Consider the following 17,241-nt stretch of genomic DNA (forward strand, 5'->3'; position numbering starts at 1 on the left):
GAGTACAGGATGAGTCGGACCCTGACACTTTTAATCTTTCTATAAACATTTATAAAAATGGAACTATCATGGTAAAGGAACAAAACCCAAGATGGAGGAACATCAACTACAATTCCTGCACATTAAGCATACCTCCCAACTTTTGAAGAAGGGAAAGAGGGACAAAGGCTGTGGCACCGCAAAATTTAGGCCACGCCCTGACCACACCCATTTCACGACTAGTCACACCCATGTCCATGCCCAGCTGCACCCATTTAGCACTGCTGATCACACTGACTGCTATTAGGGGCATAGTGGATGGCATTATGGGTGCAGTGGCTGGTACTGTGGGCACACTGACTGGTACTAAGGAAAAGAAAGAAAACAGGGAGAGAGAAAAAAGAAAATAGAGAAAGAAAGAAGGAAACAAAAAAAGGAGAGCTAGAGAGAAAGAAAGAACAAAGAGAAAGAACAGAGAGAAGAACAGAGAGAGAAAGAAGAAAGAACAGAGAAAGAGGAAAAAGATAGAAAGAACAGAGAGCGAAAGAAAAACAGAGAGAGAGAAAGAAAGGGGAAATAAAGAAAGAACAGAGAAAAAGAAAGAGAAAGAAAGAACATAGAGAAAAAGAAAGCGGGGACAGAAAAAAAGAACAGAGAGAGAGAAAGAAAGAACAGAGAGAGAAAGAGGGGAAAGAAAAAAGAAAGAAAAGAGAGAGAACAGAGAGAGAGAAAGAAAGAGGGGAAGAAAGAACAGAGAGAGAAAGAAAGAGGTGTGGTGTAGTGACCACTGTTTCTGCTAGGGGGCGCTGTGTGGATGTCCCAAGAGAGAGGATGAGTGGCAGAATCCTGAAGGACCATTATGTATCTCAAGGTGGGTGGCCTTGAGATGGAGACTTATGTGTGTGTTGACCAGCAATGATATTGCTGAGGTGTTGTTTCAATGTGTCAGGGAGAAGTCTCAAGGTAACTGGGGAGACGGGTGGACCCAGCTACCTACAAACCCACCCAGGGTGTGTGTTTGAGAACGTTGTGATAAAATTGTGTGAATGGTTCAAGGACCTCTGATGAGGTCATAGCCATGTGACCCAGTGGGTGCAGCTACGAACCGTATACGGTGGCCAGAGTAGGTCACAGGTGGTGAATGCAGGGACCCGGTTGGTCCGTTGTGGAAGGTCCCGCTAGGAGATGTGTCTCCTGGCTAACAGCATGTGAAGTGGCTGTGTGTAATGGCTGCACGTTCTGGATGATTCCCTGGAGGGAATGGATGTCTGCAGCATGGTGAAGGAACCATGAGGAAACCCTGACGTGGGTGAGATAACTTGGTGGCTAGAAAGCCTGCATATTGAACATTGCATAACCTGTATGACTACAGGAAAACAGAGTGGAGCTCTGTCATGGACGCTATGCTGACGTTATGAAGCTTATGTTGCTGCTGTGGGTTTATGATGCTAAATAAACTGCATGGACTATGATTGTTTATGGAAAACCTGTGCCGGATCTGGTTTTGTGGCTGCTAAGCGAGTGTCCCCTACTTGAATAACAGCGCTATCTCACAGAGGGGACAGAAAAAAAGAACAGAGGGAGAGCGAAAGAAAGAGGGGAAAGAAAGAATAGAGAGAGAGAAAGAAAATGAAAGAAAGAGGAAAAAAAGAAAGAAAGAACAGAGGGAGAGCGAAAGAAAGAGGGGAAAGAAAGAATAGAGAGAGAGAAAGAAAATGAAAGAAAGAGGAAAAAAAGAAAGAAAGAACAGAGAGAAAAAGAAAGAAAGAGGGGAATGAAAGAACAGAGCGATAGAGAGAAAGAAAGATGGGAAGAAATAACAGAGAGAGAAAAAGAAATAAAGAGAAAAAAATGAAAGAAAGAGCAGAGAGAAAAAAGAAAGAGGGGAAGAAAGAAAGAACAGAGAGATAGAGAGAGAGAAAGAGGGGAAAGAAAGAACAGAGAGAGACAGAGAAAGAACAGAGAGAGAAAAAGAAGTAAAGAAAGAAAGAACATAGAGAAAGAAAGAAAGAAAGAAAGAAAGAAAGGGGAAATAAAGAGCAGAGAAAGAAAGAACAGAGAGAACGAAAAAAAAGAAAGATTAGAGAGAGAAAGAAAGAACAGAGAGAGAGAGAAAGAAAAAGAGGTAAAGACAGAACAGAGAATGAGAAAGAAACAGAAAGGAAGAAAGAACAGAGAAAGAAAGAAACAGAGAGAGAGAAAGATTCTATAAAGATACTATAGCAGCCCGGCTCCCATTGTAATGCCCACCTGAGCCTCCTGGTGCAGGACATATCATGATCCGCTCACGTGACTGGCATCCCTGATTCCAAGGCGATCCTGCTGTCCGCGCTGTCGGAGGAGGACATGGTGATGGATCTGAAGCATTCCTGGTTCCGTCACAATATCCTCATGAAATTACCTCATTTGCGGTCAGCTTCAGCACATCACTTCCGGTGGAACATCATGTGCGAGTTTTAAAGTGCTCCTCAGGGCTCTGCCATGTACTCCTGTGTCCATGGGAAAAGCCTACTTTGTATGCCTCGTACACACTTGGCTCCGCTCCGTACATCCAGTACACATATGGCTCCACTCCGTTCACACACAGCTCCGCTCCGTACACCAAGTACACACGACTCCGCTCCGTACACCTCGTACATGCGTGGCTCCGCTCCGTACACACACAGCTCTGCTCCATAAACCTCGTACACGCGCGGCTCCGCTCAGTACACCTCGTACTCACGCGGCTCTGCTCCGTACACCTCGTACACGCGCGGCTCCGTTCCATACACGCGACTCTGCTCCGTACATCTTGTATACGCGCGGCTCTGCTCTGTACACCACGTACACGCACGGCTCTGCTCCTTACACCTCGTACACACACAGCTCCACTCCGTACACCTCATACACATGCGGCTCCGCTCTGTACACCTCATACACACGCGGCTCTGCTCCCTACACCTCGTACACACACGGCTCCACTCTGTAAACCTCGAGCACACACCGCTCTGCTACATCCACACTGTAAAACCCTCCTGACCTCACACAGAAACTTTACCTCATCCAGCACCATGACAAACATGAGTGCAGACAGATGCGGAGGCAGACACGGCCCCTGGTCATGTGACCCCTGACTCCTCCCCTCTCACATGTCCTGTGCGCACAGAACACACACAGCCCAGCCACATAGACACAGAGGCCCCTGATCATGTGACCCCTGACTCCTCCCCTCTCACAGAACCTCTGCGCACAGAACACACACAGCCCAGCCACATCATTGCAGGCTGGGGTGCGTCTGGGACAGCGAGCATGGCATCGGTGGATGGGGGGGCGTGATGGCTCAGTGCAATGCGGGAAAAAAAGGCGTCCCGGGGGGGACTCGGGAGGGGGGTGTCAAAAACGGGACTATCCCATGGGAATCGGGATGGTTGGGAGTCATGCATTAAGAACCAAGTTAAAATGCAAACTCTGAGGCAGGGAGGAAGCATAACCTCTCCTGATCAGACAGAATAACTAGCCATCCCCCAGCCCCATCTACATAGCAACCCCCCATGGATAATATACTCAGAGACTGCCTGTGCCAAATAGAAAGTGAGTTTATTTAATTCAAAGAGGAATTTCAAAGAAGCTAAGGTGAGAAAAATGCAAATGACCAACTGAAGGAGGAATTATCAAGGCTGAAAAGAGAACAGTGTGAAATGCAAAGGTCACTTCAAAGACCGCAGGAAGAAAATGCATACCTCAAAGAAGAAATAACAGCTAAAATCATCAAACCTGCAACAAAAGTCAGAGAGGGCACCTCAAAGTACAAGCAGTCCCCCAAAACCAAGGCCTTCACCAGCCATCTTGGTGCCTGACACATCACAGACCAGCGACAGCCCCAGCCAGAAGGACACTACACACAACCTCACCAAAACAGGTACAGCCCCATCTACACAGCAAATCAGGGCACCCAACACCCCTGAACCCAACACTGCAAGGAAAATCAGTTTCAGCAATGAATATACAACCTCATCTTCACAGCAACCCAGGGCAACCAAAAGCCAAGAACCCAAGGACACACAAAAAACAAACAGCCCAAATTAAACACGGGACCCTGACATCGTCCTAATAATAGACTCAAACGGGGATTACCTGGACACTGTGTCCTGGTTCACTTAGCAAATAAAGTCCGTGGAGCCTCATTTAAGAGTCTCAAACACAGGACTAGCCAGATCTTCCTCCAGGGAAGGACCCAGCCAAGGAGTGACTCCTTTCGGAAACCACCATTACCACCATATTAAGTGGCCCTTTATGTCAATATCCAGCTCTTTACGAGTTTACAAATATGACAAAGAAAATACCAAGGCCAGGTATCCATCCACAGACAGCTGTTTCGGGGTGTTGCCCCTCATCAGTGTGGAGTAGGATTCTGGCTAGGTGGGAACAATGCCTAGTAGACCAACATCACAAAACAATCACTGACCTCAGGGAGACCAGTCAAAGAAAACACTGCAGCAGCCAGCAAAGGCGCTCAATCAGTGAAACCTTAGGTGCATTGCTCCCTGGGAAATACGAATATGAAAATAAAGTCCGTGGAGCCTCATTTAAGAGTCTCAAACACAGGACCAGCCAGATCTTCCTCCAGGGAAGGACCCAGCCAAGGAGTGGCTTCTTTTGGAAACCACCATTACCACCATATTAAGTGGCCCTTTAAGTCAATATCCAGCTCTTTACAAGTTTACAGATATGACAAGGGAAATACCAATGCCAGGTATCCATCCACAGGCAGCTGTTTCAGGGTGTTGCCCCTCATCAGTGTGGAGTAGGATTCTGGCTAGGTGGGAGCATACATATTAAGTTGCCCCGTTAAGTCAATATCCAGCTCTTTACGAGTTTACAGATATGACAAGGGAAATACCAAGGCCAGGTATCCATCCACAGACAGCTGTTTCTGGTAGCAATGCACCTAGGATTTCACTGATTGAGCGCCTTTGCCGGCTGCCGCAGTGTTTTCTTTGACTGGTCTCCTGGAGGTCAGTGATTGTTTCGTGATGTTGGTCTACTAGGCATTGCTCCCACCTAGCCGCTGTCCATGCCCTACATACAGCGGCCTGGCTACCCCAGTACTCGGGTGAGTCACATACCCTGAGTGAACTTAAAGAGAGACTGTGCAGCTTGTTTAAAGTGTACCCTCTGTCTGAAAGCCAGAAAGTAAATATCCTGATTGGACAGCTAATGGGTGCAGCGCTGAGAGAAGTGAAAGCCTGGCAGGACACTGATAAAGAGACTGTTGCAAAGGTCCTGGCCAAGCTGAAGAGCACCTTTGACACCGGCACTGCGGCTGAAATCAAAATGAGGTTCTTTGGCTGTAAACAGAAGGCGCAGGACAGTATCAGGGACTGTGCTCTCAACCTGCAGGAGGCGCTGTGAGCAGTTAAGCAAGTTGATCCTGACAGCGTAAAGGAAGAAGATAAACTGTTAAAGGAGCAGTTCATTGAAGGGCTCCTGTCCAGTACCCACAGAGGACAGATGCGTATTATAACCCTGCAAAACCCTGATCTGGACTTTGCTGAATTTAAGGACAGGGCTATTCGGGTACTGCAGGAATCCACTGACAGCCGTCCAGCGCCCCCTAGGCGCCTAGCGATCACCTACCATCAAGAAGCCCCATCTTTTCCTTCTATCCCTGTGGAGGCTGATGCACAAACTCTGGACAAAGATCCCACTGAGGAGCTGCGTCTTCAGGTCCAGGAGTTGACCAAAGGAATGGCTGCACTCACTAAAACTGTGCATTCCCTGCAGGTGTCCTCCAAAGACAAGATCCAGCTTGCCTCCAGTCCAGAGGATGTCCCATGGCTCCGGAAGAGGAGAGCCCCGCCACTTCGAGGAAGGAGCAACGATCGCTATGACCAGGACGCACGTCCCATCTGTCGTCGCTGTCACAAGGCAGGTCATCTTGCAAGATATTGTCCTTTAAACGAGCAACCCCTGGGGCAGAGGGCCAACCCCCAGGAGTAGGATCCCCAGGCCCAAGGAACTGGAGAGCCAAGTATGTGGGAGGGAGACCAATCCTTCCTGTGGTGATTGACGGCATCCCTATGAACGCTTTGCTGGACACTGGCTCCCAGGTGACCACTATGCCGTATGTTCTGTATAAAAGATATTGGGCTGATTCTGAACTCACCCATTGCCCAACTGATGAACTGACATAGTTGCCAGCAATGGACAGTCTTTGCCGCAGATTGGGTGTAAAGAGATTACTGTCAAAGTGGGTCTGGTAGAGCTGAAATCTCAGGGCCTGATAGTTGTTGATATTGATCGACGTGAATGTAATCCCATGGTGACTCTTGGTACAAATGTAATTGAAAACTGTCTGTCCGAGGTTATTGTCTTGTTGCAACAGGTGGCTGAGACTGCTGGTTCCGGAGAACAAAGAGTCCTGCAGAAGGAGATCCGAGCCCTGATGCAAAGACAACAGGTGGAACTCTCTGGCAGAGAGATTGGCAGCGTCAGAGTGAGTGATGCCTTCCCCATTGCAATACCCCCCAGATGTGAAATGTTGGTTTGGTGTCGGGCAGCTATAGGTCTTAGAGGGAGAGATTACCAGGCATTCGTAGAACCAGTAACCAGTATACTCCGACAGCAGGCCCACTGTCCTGACAGCCAGAGGGGTGGTTGATGTAGAAAAAGGGAGAGTACCTGTACGCTTTTTGAATTGTGGGGAAGAGGAGGCCACAATACCTCGGTACGCCACAGTTGCCAAGCTGCTCACTGTCAATAACAACTCTTTGCAGGCAGCAGAACCCTTGGTCTCACCTGATCAGGTGGAGGACAATGGCTCTGTGAAGCAGACAGAGGAGTGGTGTCAGCAACTGCAGGTGGGAACTGACTCTACACCTTCATACCAGAAAAATGGGGTTTACAGAGTGAGCGGGTATTCAGCAAACACCCACTAGATTTTGGGCAGGCAAAAGGGGTTCAACATCATACCCCCACTGGAGACCATCCACCCATAAAAAAGAGGTACAGACCTATACCCCCAACACAGTACCAATGTGCTAAGAGTATGTTGAAAGAGATGAAGGAGGCTGGGGTTATCAGAGACAGTTGTAGCTCCTGGGCATTTCCAATAGTTTTTGTAAAGAAAAAGGATGGTACCATGAGAATGTGTGTTGATTACAGGAAAATTAACAGTATTACACATAAAGATGCCTACCCATTACCTAGAATTGAGGAATCATTGGCTGCACTTAAAACAGCTAATTACTTTTCCATCTTGGATCTCACCAGTGGGTATTGGCAGGTTCCCGTGGCAGAGGCAGATAAGGAGAAAACAGCATTTACCACTCCAATGGGTCTCTGTGAGTTCAATTATATGCCATTTGGGCTCTGCACTGCTCCAGGGACATTTCAACGGCTGATGGAGTGCTGCCTGGGACACATGAACTTTAAAACGGGCCTGCTGTACCTGGATGATGTCATTGTTTTCTCCAAAACCTATGAAGAGCATCTGGAACACCTGGCTGAAGTGTTTGAAGCTTTGTCCAATTTTGGCCTGAAGGTGAAGCCTTCCAAATGCAACCTCCTGAAGCCCAAGGTACAGTACCTCGGTCATGTGGTCAGCGCAGAAGGTGTGGCACCAGATCCTGACAAGGTCACAGTCATCCGGGTCTGGACGAAGCCCAGCAACCTCCATGAAGTACGCCAATTCCTTGGACTGGTAGGCTACTACCGAAGATTCATCAAAGGCTTTACTGAAATAGCCACCCCTATTCAAAATCTTCTGGTGGGGCAGTCCAAGAAGAACAAACAGAAAAATTCCACCTTTGAATGGACTGAAGAGTTGGAGAGATCATTCACTCGGCTGAAGATGGCTCTCACAGGTGACGAAGTTTTGGCCTACCCAGTCTATGAGAAACCCTTTGTGCTGTACACAGATGCCAGCAATGTGGGATTAGGAGCAGTACTGTCGCAGGTACAGAATAGAAAGGAAAGAGTGATCTCCTACGCCAGCAGGAACCTGCGCCCCACTGAAAGGAACCCTGACAATTACAGTTCTTTCAAGCTGGAGTTCCTTGCCATAGTCTGGGCTGTCACCGAAAGGTTCAAGCATTACCTAGCCTCCGCCAAGTTTACTATCTTCACGGACAACAATCCATTGACCCACTTGGACACTGCAAAGCTAGGTGCACTGGAGCAGCGATGGATGGCTTGGCTGTCTAATTATGAGTTTACTATCAAGTATCGAGCAGGGCACAAGAATGCCAGTGCTGATGTGCTGTCCAGGATGCCTAACCTACCAAATGCAGGAGAAGACCCTGAGGCTCTTGAAGAAATAGAGCTACCTCCCTTCCACAGGCCGCTAATGGCCCAACGTGCTCAAGGAGTGAGGAACAGACGGTCTGGCTTGAAGGAGGTCACCCTGAATCCGTTGCCCCATCATGATTGGGCAGAAGCCCAAGATAGTGACCCTGCAGTCCGCCTGGTGAAGGAGCTACTGTCACAAGTCGACTCACGCCCGGAGTCAGATGCTCCTGAAGAAACTCAGCAGTTGTGGAAGGAGAGAGGCCGGCTGTTTATCTATGAAGGAAAGCTGTGTCGGAGAAGTATCAATGCCCGTACTCATGAGCTGGTTTGGCAGGTGGTAGTCCCGAAGAAAGAGGCATCAATGGTCCTGGAAGCACACCACAATGGAGCTGGACACTTCGGATGGAAGAAGTTGGAAGTATTGCTCCGGGAGAGGTTCTACTGGGCTGGTATGAGGAAAGCCATTGAGAGGTGGTCCCGGGAGTGTGGACAGTGTAACCTGCGCAGAAAGGATCGGGACAGCCAGAGAGCTCCTCTACAGCCAATCATCTACAAACAGCCACTTGAGTTGGTAGCCCTGGACCATGTGAAGCTGGTTCCAAGCCGGTCAGGCTACATCTATGCTCTCACCATCGTGGATCACTACTCAAGATTCCTGGCAGTTGTGCCTGTCAAAGATCAAACTGCCAGGACAGCAGCCAGAGCATTCCAACAGCATTTCTGTAGACCACATGGGTATCCTGAAAGAGTGCTCACAGATCAAGGTCCAGCTTTCGAGGCAGAAGTGTTCCATGAATTCTGTAACTTGTATGGTTGTAAGAAGATCCGGACAACACCATACCACCCACAGACCAATGGCATGTGCGAGAAGATGAACCAGGTAGTGATTGACCTCCTGAAGACTTTGCCCTTGGAGGAGAGGAATCTGTGGTCAGAGAAGTTGCCCGATCTGGTTGACTTCTACAACCATATTCCAGTGAACTCTACCAACTGTACCCCAGCTTACTTAATGAGAGCAAGACCTGGTAAGCTGCCTATTGATCTGGTCCTGACCCCTGAAGTAACGTCTCCAGATGCTAACTGGGACACGGAGAGGCAGCGGCAGTACTGAAGAGTTCAAGAATGCGTGGAGAAAAGTTTGGCTCTAGGGGGGAATGTGGCACCCCTAGGTGTATGGCCGCCACAGTGGCTTTGCCTTCCTCCAGGGGAGGGTAATGCCAGGCTTGGAGGCAATGATGGGTCTCTCTCACAGTCAATCCATACATGCAACACAGTTCCACTCCAGGCCAGCAGCGGGAACTCTGAACCAGGATTAAGAGGAGGAGTGCTCTCTGAGGGCCAGGAGGAAGGAAGTCAGTCTATGGAGGGTGAAGTGTGCAGACGTGGAGAGAGAAGCTGGAGGTTGAGTTGCGGAAGGCGAACTCCCTCAGCTTGAGAGCGCAAGAACTGGAGCCTGGTCTCCACGGTTGTACGGACACTTACGGTCCTACAACAGATACCAGAGGAGTAGGAGGCTGTAAATGCCCTACTCCCATCTAAGACTTGAGGCACAACAACAGCTCGGATAGAGAGCCAGGACTCAGGATAAAGGGAGCCCCCGAGATAGGCTACAACTGTCTGCCATGCAAGTAAGGTTCTTGGGAACATCTGACAGGAGGAACTCCAGAGTAACTAAGTACTGGAGTGCTTCACACCACAAGGCGCTAGGAAGGAGACTGCACAGCCCGTCTGTGAGAGAGAATCCCTGAGTTGCTTCCAGGCTAGCCTGCTCCGTTACCATCTGTAATCAGGACAGAAATTGCACCCCGCTGTGTCTTGTCTGCTACCTCACTTTCCGGCACTGCTACATCCCCGTGCCCACTACATCTACACTGCCCTGGGACTACAGCTCCACCTGTGGGGAGCTACACCATCTTTGCTGCACCATCATACCATCAGTCCCAGTGGATCTGCATGCAGCGTTGGCTTAACATCTTACTTGCCAAACACCACAGGTGGCATCACGAACTATTCCATTTAAACTACATTACAAACATCACCGCCATTGACTTGGGCGCCCAGGGCCATGGACCGGGTCACCGCTGCTGTGACACGTCCCCCTGGCACCGGCCCGGTACCGAGTACCCCATAGCCCTGGGTGTGAGGGCGATCTATAACGCTCCATCACCTACATGACGACAAGCACCTCAATAAACAAGGGGTCAACCATGTAGCCAGAGAGCTAAAGGACATCATTCTAAACAGACCTCCGAGACCACAAGCAAGATGCCCACCAAAAAGATGGCAACCCACAGTGAGAGTCCACAGAGAGGGCAGAAGTACTGGAGACCACAAGCCCCACAATAGCTACACAAAATAACAGAGGGCAACAACATGGCAGTAATAAGGACATTGCTCAGCACATTGTGCAGCAAACTTATGTGACACCCCTAAAACATGCCACCTAAATCCACCACTTAAATTGTTATGTCCTAAGAAAATGTTTCTCCATTACAAGGTATATCGACCAAACATGACATCCTTAGTTATCAACAGCTGGAACATTCAAGGATTGAATGTTTCAGCTTTTGGGTCCAAGATAAATGACCCAGACTTCCCTTTATGGCTAACTATAAACAAGAGGGCGCTATCACACCAGGTGCACATACAAAGCAGCAACCCCAGCTCCTACCATCATAAAGCCCTACTGAACCAAAGCCCAGAGCAAGCTACGAACCCCAGCAGCCAGTCCCGCCAAAGTCAGCAACACACCCTGACAAAAGCCGAAATATAGAAGCTCTCATAGAGCTGCAAGATGCAATATATAGAGGGTTGGCAGAGTGAATTAAGATAACTCCCAGGAACTCACTATCTACCAGTCACTGCGGCGGGACTATACTCTGGCCCCATATTTGGAGAGGTTACATCACCCCAAAGACAGGCAGACCCTGAGTCTATACAGAGTGAGTGCCCACAGTCTAGAAGTGGAAACAGGGCGACACCGACAGACATACAAGCCACAAGAGAACACACTGTGCCAGCACTGCCAGGAGGGGGCACTGGAGGACGAGGTGTACTTCCTGCTCCACTGCAACAAATACTCAGCAGTGAGGGCCTCCCACTTCCAGAGAGTTTCCATTCACAACCCGGACTTCACATCCATGAAAGAGGAGGAGAAACTGTGCATCCTACTGGGGGAAGAAGAATCAAGAATGGAGATCGTCGCCCAATATGTCACCATATGTCGTATGCTGAGAAGAACTTAAAAACCCCAAAATGGACTATTATTTCCCAAATAGTGCCCCCAACACCCCATTCCCATAATCTCCAATTCCCTCCCCTGTCACATCTATTTTCCTTGCTTTGGCAACACTAAATGTATTTTGGTCCTGCCAATAAAGCATATTTTAGTTTGAGTGAATAAACTCACCATATCAGCAAACTTATTCATGGCCATTCTGTATCTGGATAATCCCTGGTCGGCCAGTTGATTGTGTGTCTGTACTTTCTGCCGTGTTGCCTCCCACGTTTTCCTCCGGAGTATCTCATCTCGAAAATTACTGTACTCCTTGTCTATTTTGAGTTTATGAAATAAAATCAGTAATAAAATAATTTATTGTGTGAATATATGGATTAATACAAGTTGCACATGTAACATTGCATTACAATTAAAACTGATCAGTACTGGATGTAAAGAAATCTTCTCTTCGTTCGTCAGATTCTCAGCCCGGCCCCCATTCCTTACCCCCACTGAACTGTGCCTGCAGTAAGATAACTGGCTGCAGCAGAAGCCTCCCTGCTGTGCCATACAATAAAACATTGTTAAGGCCCCGTCACACATAGCGACGCACCAGCGATCCCAACAACGATATGACCTTGTCAGGATCGCTGGTGTGTCGCCACATGATCGCTGGTGAGCTGCAGATTTCAGCAGTGATCAGGACAGCGACAACGCGGGTAACAAGCGCCCACGTCGCTTAGAAACCCGCTGTGTACCTTAGTTACCAGTGCGCCGATGCAGGGAGTTGGTAACCAAGGTAAACAGCGGGTTTCCAAGTGCCGCGTGGTGCTTAGAAGCCCGCTGTTTACCTTGGCTACCAGCTCCCTGCACCAGCACGCTGGTGACTAAGGTACACAGCGGGTAACTAAGTGACGCTTGCCCTTAGTTACCTGCTGTTTACTTTAGAAACCAGCGTCCAGCTCCATGATCGCTGGTCTCCCGCCTGCCACACGCAGCGATGAGTGCTGGCCAGTGGGAGACCAACGATCAAAAAAATGTCCAGGCCATTCGAGCACGATCAGCGATACCCGGCAGGGGGGCCGGTCGCCGATACCTGTCACACACAGAGATCTCGCTGGTGAGATCGCTGTTGTGTCACAAAACTTGTGACTCAGGAGTGATCTTGCTAGTGAGATCGCTGTGTGTGACGGGGGCTTTAAGTCCCAACCCTTGACTAGGAGTGCTGCCTTGATTTCCATTTATTTATGTCAACACTTAATCATACATATTAAGTTAAATGGTTAACAGGAACCTGTCACCACTTTTCTGTCCTACCAGCTAAAAATATAATTTTATTCAGTGTGAGCTATGCATTCCCTAAATACTTATGCAACCCCCCTGACTCCCCATGTATCACCCATAAAAACCCTTTATATTTCTCCCGCTATGTATGCTAATAGGGTCCATCCAGTCCGATGGGTGTGGCTTCGGTTCACTTACACCCCCCTCTCCTCGGCTGCTGCACGCAGTCCTTGATGTGGATGACGCAGATCGCTGTGAGATATTGCGCCTGCTCAGTCAAATGGTTTCTGGCGCGTGTGCAGTATGCTTTGCCCAACTGCAAGCAAAGCCTGAAAGCAGAAGGGCGCATGCCCGAGAAACCATTTGACTGTGCAGGCACGATATCTCACAGCGATCTGCATCATCCATGTCAGCAGCAGTTGACCCGGTCCATGGCCCTGGGCATCCCATTATAGGGAGCATTTACAAGGGATAATAAAGTTTGTAGAGTTTGTAATAAAGTGTTCATGATGCCACCTGTGGTATTCGGTCAGGGGACCACTGCTACTTTGCAGATCCTCTGGGATGGTGACTGGGCAGCAGAGATGGTTAAGCTCTACACAGGTAGAGCTATATCCCAGGGTGGTTTGGATGATGATGTTAAAGGTCAGGTTGGTGAATGTGGTGCCGGGCAGGTGATGCAGGAATGATTAGAGGACACAGCTGGGTGCAGTTCCAAAGCTTTACTCACAGTTCTTGTGTACACAGGTGCCCGCTTGGTGCCGTGTCCTCCAGGTGAGGGGTCCAGCCAACTCCCAGGTAGATCAGGATACACCTTTCCAGGACTCCCTTCAGTATATGCCTCTCCTGGCCGTCTCTCTGTTTTGGCTTTCTGCCTCTCCTGCCCAACACCTCACACTCGGTGTCCAAGGCCTGCAGCCGTGGGCCTTGTTGAGTGACGTCCTCTCTGCGTCCCCTTGCTCCCTTATGGCTGCCTTTCTGGAGAAGATAACTGTGGTTTGTGACTGAAACACCTACAGGTGCTTCTGTCTCCTCCCCCTTTCCTTCCATATCCACCCACCTCCCAACACCCTTTACAACCCAGCCAGGGATGAGACCATCCTCCCGTAGGGTACATCCAGGGTGCCCTGCTGCTATAGTGTGTGTTGGGTGCAGGTGTTAGAGTCCTGGGTGGTGCTCCCTCCTTACCTGAGAGTGGGGTACCACACTTCTGGATGAGGTGCAGTACCTCTGTGGCAACTGAACCCTCAGGGGCACCACACCACGAGAAATGTTATCCCTTGGATCCCGGCCAGGCTCCTCTCACACAGCGAAACCAGATGTCACACTTTGCAATGACGAGGGGCAGTACCCCAAAACACAGTATCTGAAAATTGCTTTTGGCTTTTATCCTAAGTCATGTGACAAAGCTTGATAAAAGGTCGACACTTACTTTTAGGCGAGCTCAGGGATAGGAAACAAAGGGTGGTTATTAATAGAGCACACTCAGACTGGGTCACGGATAGCAGTGGGGTACCACAGGGGTCAGTATTGGGCCCGCTTCTTTTTAACATATTTATTAATGACCTTGTAGGGGGCATAGAGAGTAGACTTTCAATATTTGCAGATGACACTAAACTCTGCAGGGTAATCAATACAGAGGAGGACAATTTTATATTACAGGAGGATTTATGTAAACTAGAAGCTTGGGCTGATAAATGGCAAATGAGCTTTAATGGGGATAAATGTAAGGTCATGCACTTGGGTAGAGCGAACAAGATGTATAATTATGTGCTTAATTGTAAAACACTGGGCAAAACTGTCAGTGAAAAAGACCTGGGTGTATGGGTGGATGACAAACTCACATTTAGTGGCCAGTGTCAGGCAGCTGCTTCAAAGGCAAATAAAATAATGGGATGCATTAAAAGAGGCATAGATGCTCATGAGGAGAACATAATTTTACCTCTGTATAAGTCACTAGTGCAACCACACTTGGAATACTGTGTACAGTTCTGGTCTCCGGTGTATAAGAAAGACATAGCTGAACTGGAGCGGGTGCAGAGAAGAGCAACCAAGGTTATTAGGGAACTGGGATGTCTGCAATACCAAGATAGGTTATTACACTTGGGGTTATTTAGTTTGGAAAATCGAAGGCTTAGGGGTGATCTTATTACAATGTATAAATATATGGGGGGACAGTACAAAGACCTTTCTAATGATCTTTTTCTCTTAGACCTGTGACGGGGACAAGGGGGCATCCTCTATGTCTGGAGGAAAGAAAGTTTAAGCATACTCACAGACGCGGATTCTTTACTGTAAGAGCAGTGAGACTATGGGACTCTCTGCCATATGATGTTGTAATGAGTGATTCCCTACTAAAATTTAAGAAGGGTCTGGATGACTTTCTTGAAAAGTGTAATATTACAGGGTATACACACTAGTTTCCTTAATATTGCGTTGATCCAGGGAGCTAGTCTCATATGTGGAGTCGTGAAGGATTTTTTTTCCCCATTGTGAAGCTTACTGTTTGCCACATGGAGTTTTTTGCCTTCCTCTGGATCAACAAGTTAGGGCAAGTTAGGATAGGCTATGGGTTGAACTAGATAGACTTAAAGTCTTCCTTCAACCTTAATAACTATGTTACTTTGTATAGGTGACAATAGAGTTCTAGTTCTCTTCCTCTCTGATTGCACAATTTGCAATCCCTCTGCTAAAATGCTGCAAATAAAGAGGAATTTTATGACAACAACCCTAAGGATGCCACTATATCAACAAAGCCCAGCTAAATATTCATGTATACTTTATATATTTTTGCATGCAGTTTATCCACTGTACAGTGGGGAAAAAAAGTATTTAGTCAGTCAGCAATAGTGCAAGTTCCACCACTTAAAAAGATGAGAGGCGTCTGTAATTTACATCATAGGTAGACCTCAACTATGGGAGACAAACTGAGAAAAAAAAATCCAGAAAATCACATTGTCTGTTTTTTTTTCATTTTATTTGCATATTATGGTGGAAAATAAGTATTTGGTCAGAAACAAGCAATCAAGATTTCTGGCTCTCACAGACCTGTAACTTCTTCTTTAAGAGTCTACTCTTTCCTCCACTCATTACCTGTAGTAATGGCACCTGTTTAAACTTGTTATCAGTATAAAAAGACACATGTGCACACCCTCAAACAGTCTGACTCCAAACTCCACTATGGTGAAGACCAAAGAGCTGTCAAAGGACACCAGAAACAAAATTGTAGCCCTGCACCAGGCTGGGAAGACTGAATCTGCAATAGCCAACCAGCTTGGAGTGAAGAAATCAACTGTGGGAGCAATAATTAGAAAATGGAAGACATACAAGACCACTGATAATCTCCCTCGATCTGGTGCTCCACGCAAAATCCCACCCCGTGGGGTCAGAATGATCACAAGAACGGTGAGCAAAAATCCCAGAACCACGCGGGGGGACCTAGTGAATGAACTGCAGAGAGCTGGGACCAATGTAACAAGGCCTACCATAAGTAACACACTACGCCACCATGGACTCAGATCCTGCAGTGCCAGACGTGTCCCACTGCTTAAGCCTGTACATGTCCGGGCCCGTCTGAAGTTTGCTAGAGAGCATTTGGATGATCCAGAGGAGTTTTGGGAGAATGTCCTATGGTCTGATGAAACCAAACTGGAACTGTTTGGTAGAAACACAACTTGTCGTGTTTGGAGGAAAAAGAATACTGAGTTGCATCCATCAAACACCATACCTACTGTAAAGCATGGTATTGGAAACATCATGCTTTGGGGCTGTTTCTCTGCAAAGGGGCCAGGACGACTGATCCGGGTACATGAAAGAATGAATGGGGCCATGTATCGTGAGATTTTGAGTGCAAACCTCCTTCCATCAGCAAGGGCATTGAAGATGAAACGTGGCTGGGTCTTTCAACATGACAATGATCCAAAGCACACCGCCAGGGCAACGAAGGAGTGGCTTCGTAAGAAGCATTTCAAGGTCCTGGAGTGGCCTAGCCAGTCTCCAGATCTCAACCCTATAGAAAACCTTTGGAGGGAGTTGAAAGTCCGTGTTGCCAAGCGAAAAGCCAAAAACATCACTGCTCTAGAGGAGATCTGCATGGAGGAATGGGCCAACATACCAACAACAGTGTGTGGCAACCTTGTGAAGACTTACAGAAAACGTTTGACCTCTGTCATTGCCAACAAAGGATATATCACAAAGTATTGAGATGAAATTTTGTTTCTGACCAAATACTTATTTTCCACCATAATATGCAAATAAAATGAAAAAAAAAACAGACAATGTGATTTTCTGGTTTTTTTTTTCTCAGTTTGTCTCCCATAGTTGAGGTCTACCTATGATGTAAATTACAGACGCCTCTCATCTTTTTAAGTGGTGGAACTTGCACTATTGCTGACTGACTAAATACTTTTTTTCCCCACTGTATATATATATATATATATATATATATATTCAGTCAGGGAGTGACCAGTGTTATATGAGAGGGTCACTATGTG

The 17,241-nt window shown here is 47.7% G+C and overlaps 1 protein-coding gene across 1 annotated transcript in view; it reads right to left on the reverse strand.

Moving 5' to 3' along the window:
* Positions 1 to 17,241, reverse strand: part of LOC141098886 (cathepsin L-like proteinase) — an 85,673-nt gene that overhangs the window by 40,903 nt on the left and 27,529 nt on the right. The window contains exon 2 of the mRNA XM_073586851.1: positions 11,657 to 11,799. Within this exon, the coding sequence (XP_073442952.1) occupies positions 11,657 to 11,799 (143 nt within the window). The remainder of the gene's footprint in view (positions 1 to 11,656; positions 11,800 to 17,241) is intronic.

This window comes from Dendrobates tinctorius, unplaced genomic scaffold, assembly GCF_039654945.1.
Source record: "Dendrobates tinctorius isolate UK_male_01 unplaced genomic scaffold, ASM3965494v1 ptg000097l, whole genome shotgun sequence".
Classification (NCBI taxonomy): domain Eukaryota; kingdom Metazoa; phylum Chordata; class Amphibia; order Anura; family Dendrobatidae; genus Dendrobates; species Dendrobates tinctorius.